The sequence below is a fragment of the Poecilia reticulata genome, linkage group LG13 (assembly GCF_000633615.1).
Source record: "Poecilia reticulata strain Guanapo linkage group LG13, Guppy_female_1.0+MT, whole genome shotgun sequence".
Lineage (NCBI taxonomy): Eukaryota > Metazoa > Chordata > Actinopteri > Cyprinodontiformes > Poeciliidae > Poecilia > Poecilia reticulata.
The window spans coordinates 10772691-10791663 of record NC_024343.1 but is presented as its reverse complement, the minus strand read 5'-3'; the positions used below and the strand labels follow the sequence as shown (position 1 = coordinate 10791663).

Here is an 18973-nt window from a genome sequence, read left to right as displayed (position 1 = left end):
TATTAACCGGACATCTCGTTTTTTTTGCATTTTTGGGGTTATTAGACCAATAGAAACCTTTCTACGCTTTTAGATTTTTGTCAAAATTAGCAGGACACCGCTCCTGTCCCGTTAATTCAAAATGTCCTGCTAGTGTTGTGTGTATTCTGACGAAATGTCCTGCTAAACCACATTTACCAACGCACACACACACACACGCACACACACACACACACACACACGCGCACACACACACACACACACACACACACACGTTTGAGTTGACTGAGCATTTTCTAGTTTGCTTAAAATACCCAGCAAAGCAAGGCTTGCAGCCCATATCCTGCTGTGCTGCATTCTGTTGTCTAATAGCTGTAATTAATGCTGTTTTCTCTGTGACACTGTTGTTCCGTCTTCATTTTGTGATGAACACAGGATTTGACGTAGGACAGAGTTTCTAAAACTGCTTGTATTTTTTTTTACTTTTGCCACAGTGTCATATCAGCTGTTGCTTTGACAGAAAGAAATGTTTAGGAAACTGGTGAGCATTCATAGAGGTTAAAGCAAAACCGTTACAAATATCCAATATGCCTTACGGTTCAGGTTAGTTTGATTTTTAGCAGTCGCTCTTCAACGTAACATTTGCGCGCTTCCTCTTTTCTTCTTCACATCAAAGTTACTTCACAGACTGATTTTGAATGAACCTACTCAGTGGTCCTGTTTGAAGCAAAAGGTTCATGGTCCACAGGCCAGAACTGGAATGAATTCGGGGTTCAACTTGGGGACACTTCAGTGGGATTGTTGCTGAGCACATCAGGGCTTTAGGTGGTAGAAAACCCAAAATAGCTCAAAGGCATAGTGGCAACAATAGTCCAAGATAGGAAAATAAACAGAAAGGGATTTGAAAGTAAAGACCAGGCAATGCAAAGGTGGACAGCGCAGTGACACACGCAATATGAAGAACTGGCTCAAAAATAAAATAAAAGATGATGGGAGATAGCGTGTTATTTCTCACTTTTGGCTGCTGTGAAATACTTCTGTTGAGGTTGTGTACCTGTACTCGGGTTTCTTCTTGAGAGCATAAAAATGATACCCAGTGCAAATCCTTAAATAATCAGAGGTGAAAAAGCCTCCAATCTTCAGATTTGATCTGACACTTGAGAAGTTGGAAAGCGAAGTAAGTCAAGAGGTCGAGAATTGCATATAAAGAAAGTCAGGACTTCTGTTGTTGGGTTGCACCTGTGTTGGGGATGGAAAGACAGACTCTGAATAAAGAAACGGCAGAAATATATCCCATCTAAAGAGAGAGAGAAACACGCCGAAAAGGATTCATATGGAGAATGAACGGGCAGAGGGAAATGAAGTAAAGATGACAGAGTTTATTAACGGCGATAACTAGTTTTTCAGTATGAAACAATCTCTTATCTGTAGTCATAGCCTGATTGGGTGATAACTTGAACATCAGTAAATGAATCGGTAAGCAGATGGCGGCGTCATCGAGTTACAGTGAGGTAGGAGAGTCATTTCTGCCACGCATAAAACAAGGTAGCAGTCATGCAGAAAACTGGCTTGTGGTTCGGTACATTAGGACTGATGTTACCAACCGAGCAGTTTATAAACACATACCTGTTATACTTCAATGAAGTAGTTCAAACAAAACAAGGAGCAAGTGTTAGACACATGTCTGCACACTTATCATGCATGGCCATGGAGATAGAAAATGATGCAAAGCAAATGGTTGTATTGTGAAGTTGTTGCACATACAGCACGGCGTCCGATGGCTCATTCATTCTTCTTCTTTCTCTCTATAGGAGCTGACTATTGATGTTACCTCAAAGGCTGTTCCTCTGCATCATCCCTTCAGTATAACATGGAAGACCGGCTGAGAGCAATCATCACATTTGTTCCTATTTCATGATTGATCCAATTAACCAGATTTTAACATCAAGCCTTAATTTATTATATCTGTGCCTCTTTTTTTTTTAACAAAACGTTTTGTGTTTTGTTTTTCATTAATGTGTCTTAAAATGAAATGCTTAGCAACTTATGAAAATATGTGATAAACTTGTAATAATGTACAAACTGTAATGTTTTCTTTAACTTTTTTCCTTAATAGTGTAATATTAATAAAAATGATTTGTCTAAGTATGTTGAAGTAAAAAGTATGTTTTTTTTATATTCATACAGTCAAAAAGGCTCCAACAAAATGATGTCTTTTATATGACAATGTCATATTCATCTTTTCAATCATAGATAGATAGATAGATAGATAGATAGATAGATAGATAGATAGATAGATAGATAGATAGATAGATAGATAGATGGATGTCTTATGGTAGGAAATCTTCTATTACTTCTATAGCTGCTGTGTAATTGTAACTATAAATTAAATGCTCCAAACTTTTACTTTTAAAACATTTTTTAAAAAAGAAAACATTTAGCCCTTGCGTGAACTTTTCATCTTGCAGCAACATAAAAAAGTAAAGTCATAATCGCTCAAATGTCATCTACTGCTTTTTAATATGCTTCCATACATGTCTTTATTCTCTGCACAAATGATGAGGTCCAAAGCTTTTTACACAATGGCTAATTTATGTCTTACTTTTTGTGGATCAATACATTTTTAGAGACATTTTTATGGAGACTGTCTTGCCAGACAATGTGGTTTTAAATGAGTTGCAGTAAAAATGCGCCTTTGTCACCAGAATGACTTCAAGATGTAAGTGTGTCACAGATGAAGAAGGAAACAAAAACAAAAAGCAACATGAAAGTGATAGTGGGAAAATACTGACGACATCTGAAGGTTGTCAGACATAAAAGGTGTGTGGGATGGAAGGAACGTGTGTTCTAAATATGTTTTCGGTATGCTTATGTGAATCAGTTATTGAACGTCATTGTGCTTTGTATCTTTTGTTAGAACTTGGGGGAGTTTTGCAAAATTATAGTCGCAGTGAAGTGGTTACCAAAAACCGACAAATAATGAAAGCACAAATGGTTCATCTGCATGCTGGTTGATGCTTCAGCCATTACTTCTGTAATAAAACCATTTGCTTATGTGCTATTTACCCAGTAATTCAGACGCTGATTTTCCAGTGACAACTTACATATTGAAAATAATGACTTCTCTTCTAACGTACGTCTCTTTTTCAGACTCCTCTAACAGTTAAATTTCCATAAAATACAAACCAAATGCAAATGCAAAACGTGTGATACTAAAGTGTGCTGCTTCTGTCACGTTCAAGACATTATTTTGACAGTAATGTTGCCTCATACCTGGACTGGTCCCCAGATTCCTATTCATAATTTTACAGGCTCTCACATTCCCACCAATCTACGCGTCCCAAGTCAAACACTCTAACAATCTCGCCTGTTTGTCATGAGCAATTTCACGTGTTAAATACTCTGGTTATCCTCGCTAATGTGCCACTCGCTCACTCAAACCGCCATGTACTAATTCCCACTGCAGGCCCCATCTTGCCTTACAACCTGTAACTGCTGCCTGTTCAATGTATTTGTTTCATGATTTAGCCTGGGTGTCTCTAAAAACGCTATACAGAAGCATAAGTGGTACCTGAGGAGTCTGGAATCTCCTGAGATTCTCTTGACTTTTCTGAAAGATGTCATGAAAAGGAAACTTTAGAATAGAAATATTTATTATGGAATCTCCTTTTTTACAAGACAGAATGTAATAATGATAATGATGCTAAATACGCAGTGGATTTCACACTGAATTATGGGATTGTTTTGTATTTGATTTGCAAAATCTGACCTTGATTTGAACATTTCTCCTATCGGCATTTAGTATTTTGTTTCTGACTGATCAGACATTTAAATATCAAAGAGGGCCATTTCACTACTTTCTGGACTTTAGACAGCCTCAAATTCAGGATGGTAATCGAAGTAAGCACAGAATGTACTTTGTTCCTTTAGCTGAATGTAGCTAAAATGAACAAAAAAAAGAGAGAAAAGATCAACTTAAAGCTCTGCCTTCGAAATAAAACAAAACGTCCTAAGTTCACAAATATAGGTTGCCTAAGTTATCCTATAGCTGCAAAGAAAATCAGTGAAGTGATACTAAGTTGCATTCTAACCAAGACGAATTCAGTTAAAACATTGTGTTGTTTCATCTATTGGAACCTGCAGAAAAGCCTTTCTTCTAAGCAGTTCAAGTTGAATATTATTTTGATCGCACGTCCTGAATGTTATTAAAAACTGCAGCAAAATTGAAAATCACCAAGTCCGAGCAAAAATAAAAGGTTTTGAATTGAAAAATGGAATTCAGTTCTATTTTTAATAGATAGTAGATTGCGCTTTGCTTCATTATGGCTCATATGCATTTCTGCACAGGAAGTCATGCCGACAGTCTGCACAGCAGGCCGCTTAACGTTTGGCATTGCATGACATGACACTTTCAAGGGAACACATTCTTATTTATTTTCTGTTATGTAAGCAGTAAACTGGATGACATCTATGACAAATGTTCTACATGTGACGCCTTTATCAGCCTTTTGCCCTCACTCTGTGACACAATACAGATCAGCTCGTCGTGGATCACTTGATAGCCATGAGGCTCCTTTCAGAGCACACTCACAAATTATATAATGCTTCTGTCTGCCTAAATCAACCTTTGTGTCAAACTAGAAGTATTAAATGCAATTTAATCTGACAAATACATATGTTTTGGGTTTTTTTTGTCTGTTTTTGCACATTTTCAAGTGCTCCCTTGTAGAGCAGACTGAAACATAAAAGAGATCAACTGATGTGTTGGCAAAATGTTTAGATTGCACTTTTGAACCGATCTGACACAAAATAAAATGCATCCATCTCATCATTTATCCTTCCATTTTCTAATGTAGGTTATATATTTTTAGACATTCAATTCAATTTTATGAAGTTTTTGAAAGTTATGATGTGTTAAATATTTCATTAGATGTTTCCAAACTTTATTTTGTGATATTGAACATGAGTCCTTTTCACATTAAATGCATTGTTCCTGTTGTGAAACTTATGAAACTATTTTATGAACAAAGCACAATGCCAGCTGAAATGTCTCGACCCTTAGTCAGACTGGCATATTACTGGGTTTTTTAATGTCAGATTTTATTGTCAGTGTGGGAAGAAGAAGTGTAATATGACATTCGCACGAGCAAAGTAGTTACACTAGCTTTCTTATTAATTTATTAATTAGGGCTTAAATTCTATTCACACCTAAATGTTTTACCTTTAAAGTCAAGGTTTAAACAAAAAGGTTGACTGAAACATTACTAGATCTAAAAGTCTCTCAAATATATAATTTGCTTTAAAAGTAGGTGTTAATTTGAGAGTATCCTGTCTGATTGGCATGTTAAATTAAGTTTTTATATGCCCATCAGACAATGTTAGTTAAAGAATTATTTTATACCTTTTAACGTCATATGATATGCACAGTTAAGTAATTGTATGAAGTTGTAATTGATTCTTTTTTTTTTTACTTAAATACAAATCAGAAAAGTGTGAAAACCATTTTTATTTAGCAATGTGAATGGAGAAAGAGGAATAAGAGCACATTTCAGTCTCTAGATGAGTGAAGCACCAAAATAGATAAACTACTATTCTATAAAAAAAAAAAACTTGGAAAATCTGGTAGCATTTCATGCAGCTTGTAAACTTTCTAGTGGAAAAAGTGTTTGAGCAAATCTTCTGGCTAATAGAAAAAAGTCAAGTGGCTATTAAACAATAACAGAATATAGAATGAAAAAACAGAAGCAAAGGCACAAAAATTCAAGGATCTTCATTAAACACATGGAAAAAATAAATGTCTGAATGAATGAATGAATGAATGAATGAATGAATGAATGAATGAATGAATGAATGAATGAATGAATGAATGAATGAATGAATGGAACAAGATGATACAAAACAACAAACATTACACATCAAAACAGCATGGCAGCATTTTATTGCACTTCAAAACTTCCGTTAACTTTAAAGCGATCCATCTGCGGTTTCTTTGAATATAACTCGAAAGCACACGGACGATGCAGTTCGTTCTTCTTCACCAGTTAAAGTTACAGAAGGAACAATGTCACTGTTAATGGGGAGTAAAAGTGGAGTGAAGCTGCAAGGTTACTTACGAGTCAGTGCAAATTGAGAAAGATTCCTTCTCGGGATAGAGCGCTGATGAGAAAAATGCATTTCTTTCAACGGATTGTGGATTAAGCACCAAAGGACGGCCACACGCGCACAAATTCACAAATCTCATCAAAGGCCAAAGCGGCACACCCACACACTCACATTTACCAACATTCCTCACGCATTAAACCAGAAACGGGCATGCACAGAACAAAGATTCACCAATTGGCTGGACCATCCATGCAGAAAAGGATTTAAATATCACTGAAAATGGGGCCACACTGATTGCATCACTTCCGATTCAGCAGAGCTGGTCAAATGCCTCTGGTGACTAAGTAATTCAATACCCCAGACAGTATGCATAATGTCACAAATAACCTTGCACGCATGATCACCTGCAAGCCGAAATTAAATTCATTCGCTGCTGTTTTCAAGGATGTAAGGTGTGTGTGTTTAGGCTGCAAGCGCACGCGAGGGTTATTTGAAGTTAATTACATCTAGGGCCAAACTTCTGAAAAACTGTTTTGTTTCCAAGCTTGCCTCATCTAAACATAAGACAAATATGTGGCAGCTGCTCCCTGTTGCCATCAGCTAAAAACAAAAATAAGATCCAATAAACAAATGAGTAATCTTCACTCATTACATACACAGAGGGAGGTAAAGATGTTCTGTTTACTTTGGTTATTTTAGGGTTGCCTTTCCTTGTTTTTGTGTTATTTTTTGCTCTAACTCATTAGAAACACATTTACTGAAGTATCTACCTCTTTGACTCACTGTAGATTAGAATCATCCCTGATCAATGACACATGTACATGGTTTAGTGTGCACTCGGGCTCATAAAACTTTGTGATTGAAATATGTAACACATTTGGCTCATATGAAGAAAACGGGACAAGTGCCAGCAATCATGGTGTGTGGTTATAGGCTAAAACTGGAAAAGAAAGGGGGAAAAAAATTATTTTATTTAGTTTGTGGGTTAGTGGCAACAACTTATCTCTGACTGACATTCATGAAGGACATTGCTAACAGTTCTTTTTAAAAGTATTCACACCTTTTAACCAAATTTGCCTCAACCTTAAATACATTTCATTGGGATTTAATATGACATCAATATAAAATAGTGCATAGTTATGAACTGGAAATAAATTAAAATATTGCTTTGATTGTTTCTTTTTTGCTTCTTTTTATTATTTTTTTTCCCTTCTGCATAGACATTTTGTAGAATTGGGCCGTTCCAACACAAACAGACTGATCTGAACTAGAGTGACCATATTTTGAATAACAGAAAAAAAGAAAATACTTGGTCCAGTCCTGAAACACTTTAATCATTCGTACTCTTTAAGACTTTTGATCTCAACATATTTAAAGTGTGTTTTCTCTATGTGGTCAAATAAAGTCGCAAATTTCAGATTTCAAAAGTCAAAATGTATAAAAATGGCGACAACGTCCTGGTAGGTCTGCAATTACACTGTCTTTGGTGGGTTACACGATGCCACAGGAGACGTTCTTGGGACATTTTGTATCAAACAATCCTTCACTAACATTCTCCAAAACTTTACTTCTAACCTATTAGGTGTCTTCTTCGTGTTCATGGTGTTGTTGTTTTTTTAACAATGTTCTCTAACAAACAATCCATCATTTCCCAGAATGTGAAAAAGTTTTATAGGGTCTGAACACTTTGCAATATGAGCTTATCAGCCAGTAAAATATCTTATATCAGTAAGGTATCTTTGTCTATGTGAACCTCCTAAGAATCAAAGCAAACTTAAAAAACTCTGACTTCCTTTGCAACTGATTATCACCACAGAACAATACTGTCTATGATGACAAATTTAGGGTAATGTCAGAGAACAAATTGTGAAACTAGAGAGGGGTCCAAGAAGCGAGAAAGGAGCTGTGCGAAATGGGGAGCAGTGACATGTTGAGAGAGCGGGTCAGGAAAAATAAAGAACTGTGGATGAGAGTCAGACACTGTACTGAGTGCTGGGGATGGATGGAAGGACACGCAGTGGACGGGAATGTCCTTTTGCAAGAGTAGATCTGATTGAGGTCAGTTTTGCTACCAGATAAGACACCATTTTAATCACCCTTTGTCTGCCTCATCACCATGAAGGGGCTGGCCTCATCAAGAGGAAAGAAGAGACAGAGAAAGAGAGAGAAACAGAGAGAGAGAGAGGGAGGGGGGGAGAACAAGTGTGACAGTAGAGACAATGAAAATGGAAAAAGCTTTGCTGAATAAGACAGTGGAAGAGGCAGTTCCCCAACGAGAGAAAGAAAAAAGTTGGAAAGAAGTGTTGCATTATATAAAATCTTGAGCTGAAACAATGAAAGCAATGGGTGCAATAAATATAAAATAAGGGAAAGAGAAAATGCTTAAGTAACTCACAAGCAGCATCAGCACAGGAAAAGAGAGAGTAAAAAATAGAACAAGGCCTAAACACGCAACATTTACAGAAAAAGGTTTCTGCATCCAGGAAAGTCCTTGTTTAGTCATTGTTGGATGTTTAGTGACGTTTTGGATTTTATTGCATTGTTAAAAAGCAAATAGTCTGTATTTATTCAAACAGTCATATCACTGCATTACAGTAGTCTCTTTCTAAACCTAAACAAACCTCCAGCCAGCACAGTTTGGTAATCTTCACCATATTGACGTGTCCAGTCAGTTCAGCAGCGAGCCTGTCGCATGACGACCATCAGATTGATCTGTGTCAATCACACTCATTGACGAAGGCAAACCCCATCCATCCAGTGCTTATGGTGGAGAACTGAACAAATGCTAGTTTTGCAGGTAATGGAAAACATACTGCATTTCAGCTTTGTTAGAAAAGTCACCTGGAGTAGATTGTTGTCATAGGAACAACAAAAATGGTGAAATGGTAAAATGCTTATTTTGATGCGGAGTCCAGACACCAGACTGCTTTAAAATAGAGAGAAGTAGAAGTAGATGCAGCCTTCATTCTTCCTTGTTTTGTATTCTACTTTGTTCTTTCACTGATCTCGTTGCTGCTTTTGATTAGGTTTTCACATGCATAATGTTCGTGCAGTTTCACATACTAATGCTGTTTACCTTTTAAAGAAATTCAATTCGGTTTCCATTTGCGTTGTCTAAATAGTGCTAAATCATAAAAAAAATTATTTAACCTTAGGACATTTTACATGAAAACAAACATATCCAATTTAATCACATTTTCAATCAGATGTAAAGCAATAAGAAAAACATATTTCAGGGATATGAAAAAAACACCTCTGAAAAGATACTAAACAATGCAATATCCATTTTGAAAAAAAAATGAAAAAAATTTTTATCTTACATTTTCTTAAAAATAGCATTTTGAAGAGCATCTTTACTCTTTTCAATTATCTATGGTAATATCTTTATTCATGCCACAGTAATCACATCCTGCTTTCTATTTACTGGTATTTTTTTTTTGACATTTTCTTGAGATTGGAAACTCCCCTTGCCATCTAGCCTCTGTAGTCTCTATCTGCAGTTGTTTTAGTTTTTATTTCAGTTTCTACTTTTATAAAACACGAAATGAGTAGGCCTCTTTTATCCTGCACACATTCTTACAGGCAGCTGTGAACAGCTTTGTTACAAGAACCTGTGTTGGGTCCTATGTATCAACTGGGCTCCTCTCCACCTAATGCAGAATACAATGTTTTAGCTGACATTTAGTTAAAGGTGGTAGAGGCTTTGTAATTAGATTTATGATGCTTTTCCCTTCCACATGAATACTGATGACAATTCTTAAAAAAAAAATTATGTGCAATATAATACATTTATTATCACTAATAACATTGCACTCTGGAAACAATATGGTGCGACGCTTGCCTGTGGTTTCTGTGTGATTCTGCTTTAAGTCTGTGGCCTGCTGTCATCACATCACCACGTACATGTGTGACTCTTGGAGAAATCTTTGGAGCCAACACATTAGGGGAGTGCAGCTTCACTGAAGGATTAGTTTGCACAGCAGGAGCCTGCTTTCAGATGTGTTAGCATAATGCTGGAGACAGCTGGGGATAGGAAAAGGAGCCAGAATAAGAAGACAAATAGAACAAGAGATGGGTCTCTGTGAGGAGAAATTGAAAATTAGAAGTGAATCACGTTGATTCAAACGATATTAGGGCTGGTAAATTATGACTTAAACGCCCATATTTTATATTACTTTATACGTTAGACTAGCAATGTCACTAAAATAAAGCAAACATGGATTAGAACCGTATTATTTTTAGAGCTATTGTCTTTAGTCTTTCACAATAGCTACAAATGTAACTGGGGGAGAATGTGAATGATAAACAGGATCATCGCAGAGATGTGTGGCGTGAAAAGAAAATTCTCTCCCCCTCATTCAGGCTAGCAGGGCTGAGCCCTCAACATGTCAAATAATGTTATCAAAAGTAAAAATAGCTATATTTTTTACAGTTATTGTATTGTTTTGTTGACAATATACAGGTTTTTATCTTCACCCATCAATGCCAACATTGACATTAGAAGTAAGGTGGCCACAGTTATGATTACCTTTACTAGAATCTATTTGCACTCTGCTCTAATTTCTACTATAGTCTATCAAAATAGCTTTGTTAGAAATTGAAGCTCAAAGATTCAATTTAAGAATAATTGAACTACTTTTCAAAAAAATTTACATTTATTGCAGTGTTAGCAAATGCTATGTTCACATAAACACTGCAACAAACAACACCATGCCGCTAAATTACACTGCTCAAAGAAATAAAGGGAACACTTTAACATTTAAGTGAACACCAAAGTGTTCCCTTTATTTTTTTTGAGCAGTATATATATGTTCATAATTATGTTTTTGGGTAAATTCTTATGAAAGCAAAGGGAGAGGATTTTGGCTCATGCCAGTACCTGTTATGCAGTTTTTGTAATGTATTTTCATGTAGTTTAAAAAAAAAAATACTTGAAAGAAAGAATTGATTTTTCGCTCTTGTCCATCTCCTTACTATGTTTTTTTTTTCCCCAAGGTTCTTTCAAGGTTTGTCTATTCATACATTAAACAATAAAATTTTGCTTTGATTTTCTTTCCTCAGAAAGAATAACTATCACCACATTGTTTGCTCTGTTTTTATGTTTAGTCATCTTTTCAGTCAGTTTAAAAAATTAAAAAAAATTGTTAGAGAACATATAAACTACCTTGAGTTAATAGATCAAGGCAATGCCTAAACTTCTTTGTGAGAACAGCAAGGCCAACGATAACTAATGACTAAAGAGTTGTAGCTGCCACTTCTCTTTTTAAATTCCCTTTGATTTTAGAAAAGTAAAAGCTGTAACTTTTCTGTTGAAGCTTTACAGTTTTACAGCAAAAGTGACCAGTTGCTTTCATTCTGTTGGACTAGACTGTTTCCCTTTGTTCAAGCTGCTGATGCTGTTTACAGGGTTATGGTTAGCAAGAAAAATGGAAGATGGAGCTCTAGATTCCTGTTCAGATGAAAAAAATGAAGGAACATGGACTACATTTGATTGGCTTTACCCAGTTCAGAATCTAGGTAAATTCTGCAGTGAACTCAGTTTTTTGTTTGTTTGTTTTTAATGATACTGTTATTCCATTTTTAACTAAATTATTTTCAGCACTTTTATTGGCATCAGGATGACCTTTCACTTTCTCTTTCAGACGAACATGAAAACAGCGAGGTATATACTAGCTATACTGGAAATAAGCTGCTTTGCCCTGCAATTGGTTGAGTTTACTACCATTGATAATACCATAACTAGACACAAAAACAAACAAATGTTTAAATTCAGTTATAATGACAGCTCTCACACAATATTTGAAAATGTTTCAATGTTTCAAAGTACATGGTCTTACCACACAGCTTCTTGAAAAATGACTTGATCTGTTATATGCACAAAACTCCAATTATACAAACACTGATGCACACACACACACCCACACACACGTACGCACACACACACACACACACACACACACGCACACACACACACACACGCACACACACCCCCACACACACACGCACCTACACTTAAGAAGGTTGAGTGAGGGCTGTCCAAGATGCTGAGAGCAGAGCTCATGTGTTGCTGTTGGCAGCTTTATTAAGGCTGCTGAAGTGGCAACATGTTCTTAAAAAATACTGTGTGTGCAGTGTGTGTACATAGCAGCTATAATATCAGGTAGGTGCCATTTTTTGTAATGTGGTGATTTTCTGTTCTCAGACGCTCCTGGATTCAGCACTTTCAACCCGGCTTCTTACTCAAAGAGGCTTGGACTAGAAGGAGTATAATCTTCCTGAAAGCATGACTTTCCAACCTTTTTCACGCTTCTAAATGACATGAATAAAACATGCTGTAAATAGTACATGTACAAGTTGCATTTCTCAGTTCCTCTCTATTTTTTACTTGACTCTGCCTTTTTACCCGTTTATAGAACATGCGGGCCAAATGCAGGCATCTGGTGCAAAGTGATAAAGACATGATGTCCTCTGACTCCATGACCTTGCACATATCTTGCCTTTCAGATGCCCTCTTGGATCATGTCAACCCTCCGCTCCGTCAACTTGAATAGACATCACTCAGGTCCTTGACAGCAAATCGGGGTGAATGGCAGTCTTGGCCTGTCCGCTCACTTTCCTACGGCCTCCTATGTAAATCTCAACCTGGTGGTGTGGAGACAAGCCATGAAAAACAGACATCTGAGGCAGGGAGGAATGTGGACGAACCAATAATGGGGAAAAGAAAAAGGCAGAAAGAGGGATGAGTGACAGATGGGAGAAATGTGAAAACAGAAGAAATTATGAAAACAAGGATGTGGAAGAGTAACATGCATTGCATGAGGGTAGAGGAGGGTGAGCAGTGATAAAAGAAATGAAGACGGAGAAGCAGTTACAGGTTAAGATGAGAACATGAAAGTTTGATCATGAACAAGAACAATGGAAAACATTAAAAAAAAGACTCAAAAGTAAGTAGAATAGGCAAAGAATGGTCAATCTTGTTTATGTTTTTGACCTCGTGTCTGTTGTCAGTGATCTTCATATTTCTACATTTCTAAAAATGTTTGATGATGTCTGACATAGCAGCACATGTCGACCGACCGACCGACCGACCGACAGACAGACAGACAGACAGACAGACAGACAGACAGACAGACAGACAGACAGACAGACAGACAGACAGACAGACAGACAGACAGACAGACAGACAGACCTATTATATGCAGAAATTTGCTTTAATTTCTATTATATACAAGCTGTTTTATTTCACCAATTTAACCATATTTTTAATCTGTAATTATTGATGATGTTTCATCTAATTGCTTTTATAGAAAGTGTTTTCAAAAGTCCCACTATCCCAATTTTATTCAACCTGTTCTTAAAAGGTAAAAAAAAAAAAGTATTTTAAGGTGATGATTTGTCTGCTAAGAACAAAACAAAAGACAGATTTTAAAAAGGAGCGTGACGCTGCAGCTTGAGGGACAGGAATTACCTCTGACTGGTGCAGCAACAGACTCCCTGGGCTTCTTGTTGGTGTTATTTATTAATAAATAATGGACAAACAGTGCATTCATTTCTCTTCTCTGGCAATTACTTTTAATTGGATAACCCTTTCGTTTGCTGAAGAGCACTATTTTTAACTTTGAAAGCACCGGGTGTTAAAGAGCCACACTTTCCCTTGGGAGCAGCTCACACAGATAGCTTGACTGTTAATATGGAGAGAAGATGCAAGAAGTGGGAGTCAGACAGAAAAAAGCACAGACATCAAACGCATGGAAATTCCTTGTTAAAGGGGATTTTTTTTTTCATTTATAAAAAGGACTGAAATATAAAGTTTTGAAGGAAATTCTCAATACATATTAAATAAATTCACCTAGATGAATAAAACGTTTTTACCACAAAATATGTGCATTTATTGAAACGTATCAACATTGCCTCCCTGCTGAGTGTAGCTAGCTATTCAAGGCATCACTGCTGGAAGACCAGGGATAAAAAAAAGACCACCTGCTTGTAAGTTTAAATTATCACGTTTTGAAAAGTATTAGATTATGGTTTCAAAGAAACAGTATTTAAAATACGGAGGATCTTAAAATGCAGTTGGTCGTAAATAACATTTTGATACATTCGAACTACATTCAAAAGTTTGAAAGTCGGATGTAACCTGATTACAATTTCAGAATTGTGCCAGTCAAGGTGGCAGCATGTTGGAGTACGCCTGTTATTTCCATCTTAGTTTATTCTTTTTAAAAACTTTATTTCCTCATTTTCTGGCTAAGACGTTTTTTTGTTTTTTAGTTTTTTTCTTTGAGACGATGATTCCCTCTGGAATCTGGTTCTGTGCAGCCGGAAGGATTTTAGCTGATACGTTTTTACTTTTGGACAATTGTTATGATTCTCAACCAAAGTAACAAGGTGGGGTTTTTTTTTCTTATTTTCCTTATGTTTGTTCATACAACAGGGAGCAGATTAACATCTCAAAAACTCAAATAATACCTTAACTATAGCAACAAATCCCAGATGATGTGAAAATTTGGCATCATGGATGCAGAGCAGGAGTAAAGACAAGACAGAGAACGAAAGAGTTCAACTCATGTTTTTCATTTCAGTCATAATCATTGGCAAACAAACTGGATGAACTCCAAGCCCTAATAAGGACCCACTTAAGAGTTTGGGGAATTATTTGTTTCACTGTTTCATTGCTTTTGGATCCGACACTGACATCTCTAACCAGTTTTCTAACCACAAGACCTGACAGATTTTAAGAGGAGCAGTAAAAGCAAAGGAGGTTGATGGTGTAACATTAGCAGAACTTTAGCCGTACCATAACATAACAAAACATAACATACAATAACATGTTTATTTACGTAGCCCTTTAAACACAACAAAGTGCTGCACARYAAGTAAAAACAGGGTAAAGGTAAAATTTTGRATCCTGAAAATGTCAGCATATATAAAAGCCAGACTAAGTGACGGTGTCAGGCTCATACTATGTTAATAGCCAAGTAGTAAAAGTGTGTAATAAAGCACCCTTTTACTACTTTTACTACAAGTACTTTTCCATTAGTAATAAAACACTTGTAAAACTGTTTACTAAGTTAATTTAAATCCTACAGTTACAGGATTTAAATCTGCCACAAATCCTACAGTAAAACTGAAAGAATAACAGAAGTTGAACTTCTGAGTGCGTCTGTTGTGACAAGAGAGACAGAAGGTACTAAATGTACGAGATATTTTTTTTAATAGCCATTTTAATCCCAAAAATTGATTTATGAGGAAACCTCAGTCAGATGTACTTTCTGGCCTCACACACCTCTTTTAATTATCCAATATTAATGCAAAAAGTGTTTAATTGTTAAAGTGATCCTTCGTATTTGGATTATGCTGGCCTTATCATTGTTTATGAATGTACAGTATTTCAAGTGCTAGCACGCACTTCATGTTAAACATACAACTCACAATTTTTTTAGAATTTCCCAGACCTTGCATATATAATGATCATAAAAACATTGCAAGGACCGAAAATAAAGCCTTCTATAAACATTCACAGCACTGATCTAATTTATTCAGTCCCACCAGTTTAATATCAATTACAGTACAGATGATTGCAGATGAAAACAAGTTGAGGATGTCCATTAGAAAAGTTGCTTAAGGCAATTTTAAATTTTAGAGAAACTTTTTGTCAATCTCTTAATTAACCAGCTGTGGGTTTGAATGTGAGCATGCAGGCCTGTTGCTCTGTTAACCACTGAAGACCTTTTGCTAGCACTTTATTTGAAGGGGTGTACATAAAACTGACATAACACCTGCTATGAACATGAAGGAGTCTTCTTGAATGTCTATGACTGTTGTCATGAAGTGTAATTTGATCAATAATGACACTTTTAATGCAAAGTTTGTATTAAAATGTCATTATTCACCAAATTTATGCAATGCTTTGCTTTTTTATGTAATGCTTATGACGTGTCTCTCTTATTACACCCCTTCAGAGTGTTGCCGACTTTTCTTGACCCCCCCCCCCCGACAATACGTGAAGGGTAAAGCTCGGTACATTGACCTCGTTATGTGCGCGAGGTTTCCCTTTTTTTTTTTTGAGATTCACTACTCATCTACCATTCTGAGAAAATTGTTTGCCCTATTTAAATTTGCATGGAAATTGTGTGCAAAATTAGCTTTACAATTTTTCTCCACTTTTGTGCTACAAGATTATAATAGGCCTTACCAATTTTACAGCTTTTTTGTAAAATGGGAAAAGAAGACCCTGTTTCCAAGTGTTTAATGGCTGGAAAAACATGAGTTATTTATTTAATAATTCATCCACGCGATATATTTGACTCTTTAACAAGTGGTATCGAGTGACGGCATGTTGTGTTCACTTCTTTAATCTGCATGTACTTTCATCGTCTTCCCTTTTATCGTAAATTTCATTATCAAATAATTCTTGAATCCTTTTAACTTTGAAAGGCATCGGTTTCTGTAAGATCAAACGCGACGAGGTCGAGTGTGCGGCAAAAATATAACTTTCGCCTTGTATCCCATATAATTAACTAATCTGACTAAGTAATTACATATTCATGCTCAAATGGGAACGTGTCTGTTAAGAGGCTGTAAGAAAGTGTGACAACTAATGCTGAAAAATGCCGGCGTTCTGTTACGCTCAGCTGTGAGACAGGACATGGTGACATGCATCACCGAGAATGAAAGGGTGTGTTGTTTATTTATTTTATTTTATTTTTTTTATTTGCTATTACTCTCCATTTTACGATGAAAGGTCAGGGTAAACATTTACGCAGGCGTGGCTAATTGATGTGAACTGCAAAGGGAATGCATTAGATACACTTAGCTGAATGAAGATTAACTCTAAGCGTATGTGTTTGTGTGCAAATGTTACAGAGCAAGGGAGGCATTTCTGGGTGTGCGTCGCTGTGATCATTATGTGTGGCGTCTACTGGCGTGTCCTTTTGCTTGCGTGTCAGTGTCTACCCTGATGCACTTTGTGTATTTCGGCCCAGGGGAGGTAAGTTATTGAACTGACCCCTGTAGTGTGACAGCAGCCAAGTCTGAGGTAATCCAAAAGCCTAAACATCAGTTGCCACCAGCAACCAAAATGTATTAAAGATTAAAGCAGTCACTCAGAACAAAGTACACTTTGTTGGTATCATCTTTTCAACTGGGGCAAGTGAGGCCTTGACGTTTGTGTTCGTGTGTTCATTCTTTCGCACGTGCGTGTTTGGGAGCCGTTTTGCAGTATGCTACTATAGAAGGATGAATGTGAGTTAAGCTGAATCCATAGGGGACTACACTGAAAGCCACTTATGAAAATAATAACACGTGTGTTTGTGCTGCTTCGCTTATTTTGCTAAGCTCACACAGGCAAATTTAAGGATCTAGCCAATTTAATTAGCTTCTCTTATTAAATCTGAATTTAGAACACTTTTTGATAAATGGGGTTGTTCTATTATTTGCAGGTACATATTTTTATTTTATTTTATTTTTTTTTAAAGATGCAATATTTGCATGTCCAAAACAGCAGGTGTGCTTATCTACTTTTGTTGAAGACAGTTTGATAACCACCGAGACTGACAAGGTCTTTGTGTACGTGTGGAGATCACGGAGGAGATGATTTGACAGAGCTAAAGGCAAATAACACCTCCTTGTCAAGTGAGAATCTGCCTCCTTGTTAACAGCACATTCAACAGGGAGGGTGACTGAAAGCAACACTTTTGACTGCCTTGTCAAAAAGTGACTCAAAAAAGCTTGTTTTTTTTGTGTGTGTGTGTGTAGTATGACTATGAATTTTGTTTGACATACATTTGCTACTGTGATATGCAGGTGTTGGTACTGCTGGCAAATTTTCTACACAGTAAAAGAAAAATAGTAAAACTGGTAATGATTTTGAAGTACAAAGAAGCTGAGCAATAAGTGAGTTACAAAATTAGCAAATTGCCCCATGTTATTTATTGACACATCTTTCTGTATAAAAAAATATATTTGATACATTAATTTTGATTAATTAATTACTTAGATTTTAATGTGTTATTTTTTTTTAACTCAATTAGTCATTTTTGTTTTTCTGTTCATACAACATTCCCGAGCGGGAAACTTTGTTACATGTTTCTGTTACGAACAAAAATGTAACGCACAAGCTACACCCGTAAACAAAGCATTTGACATGAATGCCACGCCCACTGGGATTAATTTCTGCTTTAAAAAAATCTGATAGAATGCTGGAAAAGACTATTGTTGTGTGGACGTTGTGCAACATGGAGACGGCCTGCTATACCGAAGCTACTCAAGCCTAAAATAACATCTCAATACAAAATATATTGCAGCATGCACAGATGTGTCCACAGTGCATATTTTTAAAGAAGTACTAAGGAAGTTAAATGAATGAAGTGAACTGATAATTTTGCAGTGGTCTTTTAATGTTTTCCAGAGCTGTCTGAATATATAGATATAGATTTTTTTCATGCAGAAGAGAACAGACTTTCTGTAACTTTTCTTTAGTCTGATCTCTTCCTTGTGCAGAACTTTCTTACTCCAAGGCATCCGTTTGACAGCTTGTCCGGTTTTCTAGTTGAGAAAAGCTTACAAAGCTTTTACTCCATCTACAGGGTGAAAAAGCAGCACACACTTTGACACACACACACACAACTATACACCCGTAAACGTACATCACTACACACGTGGTGCAATATTATCAATTTTCCCACTTTGCCATAGTTCTGATAGGTTGTGAAGAATATGGTTTCTGTTGTGACCTCTGAGCCAAATGCCATTTATCAATTAGGCAAATGTCCCCAACACAGAGAAGTATGAAGGTCTTACTTTTTTTCATTTTTCTAAAACATTAAATTCATGTTCTCATTCAGGCTTAATGACACCCACATGAAAGCACAAACCTCTGTGTATTCTAACA

General features: G+C 36.4%; 1 protein-coding gene across 2 annotated transcripts in view; it reads left to right on the top strand.

The window, feature by feature from the left end:
- si (sucrase-isomaltase) overlaps positions 1–2078 on the top strand; it is a 67738-nt gene extending 65660 nt beyond the window's left edge. For both annotated transcript variants that reach the window (XM_008425341.2, XM_008425340.2), the window contains exon 48: positions 1791–2078. In XM_008425341.2, the coding sequence (XP_008423563.2) occupies positions 1791–1865 (75 nt within the window). In that variant the 3' untranslated portion in view covers positions 1866–2078. The remainder of the gene's footprint in view (positions 1–1790) is intronic.
- The last annotated feature ends 16895 nt before the right edge of the window (positions 2079–18973 follow it).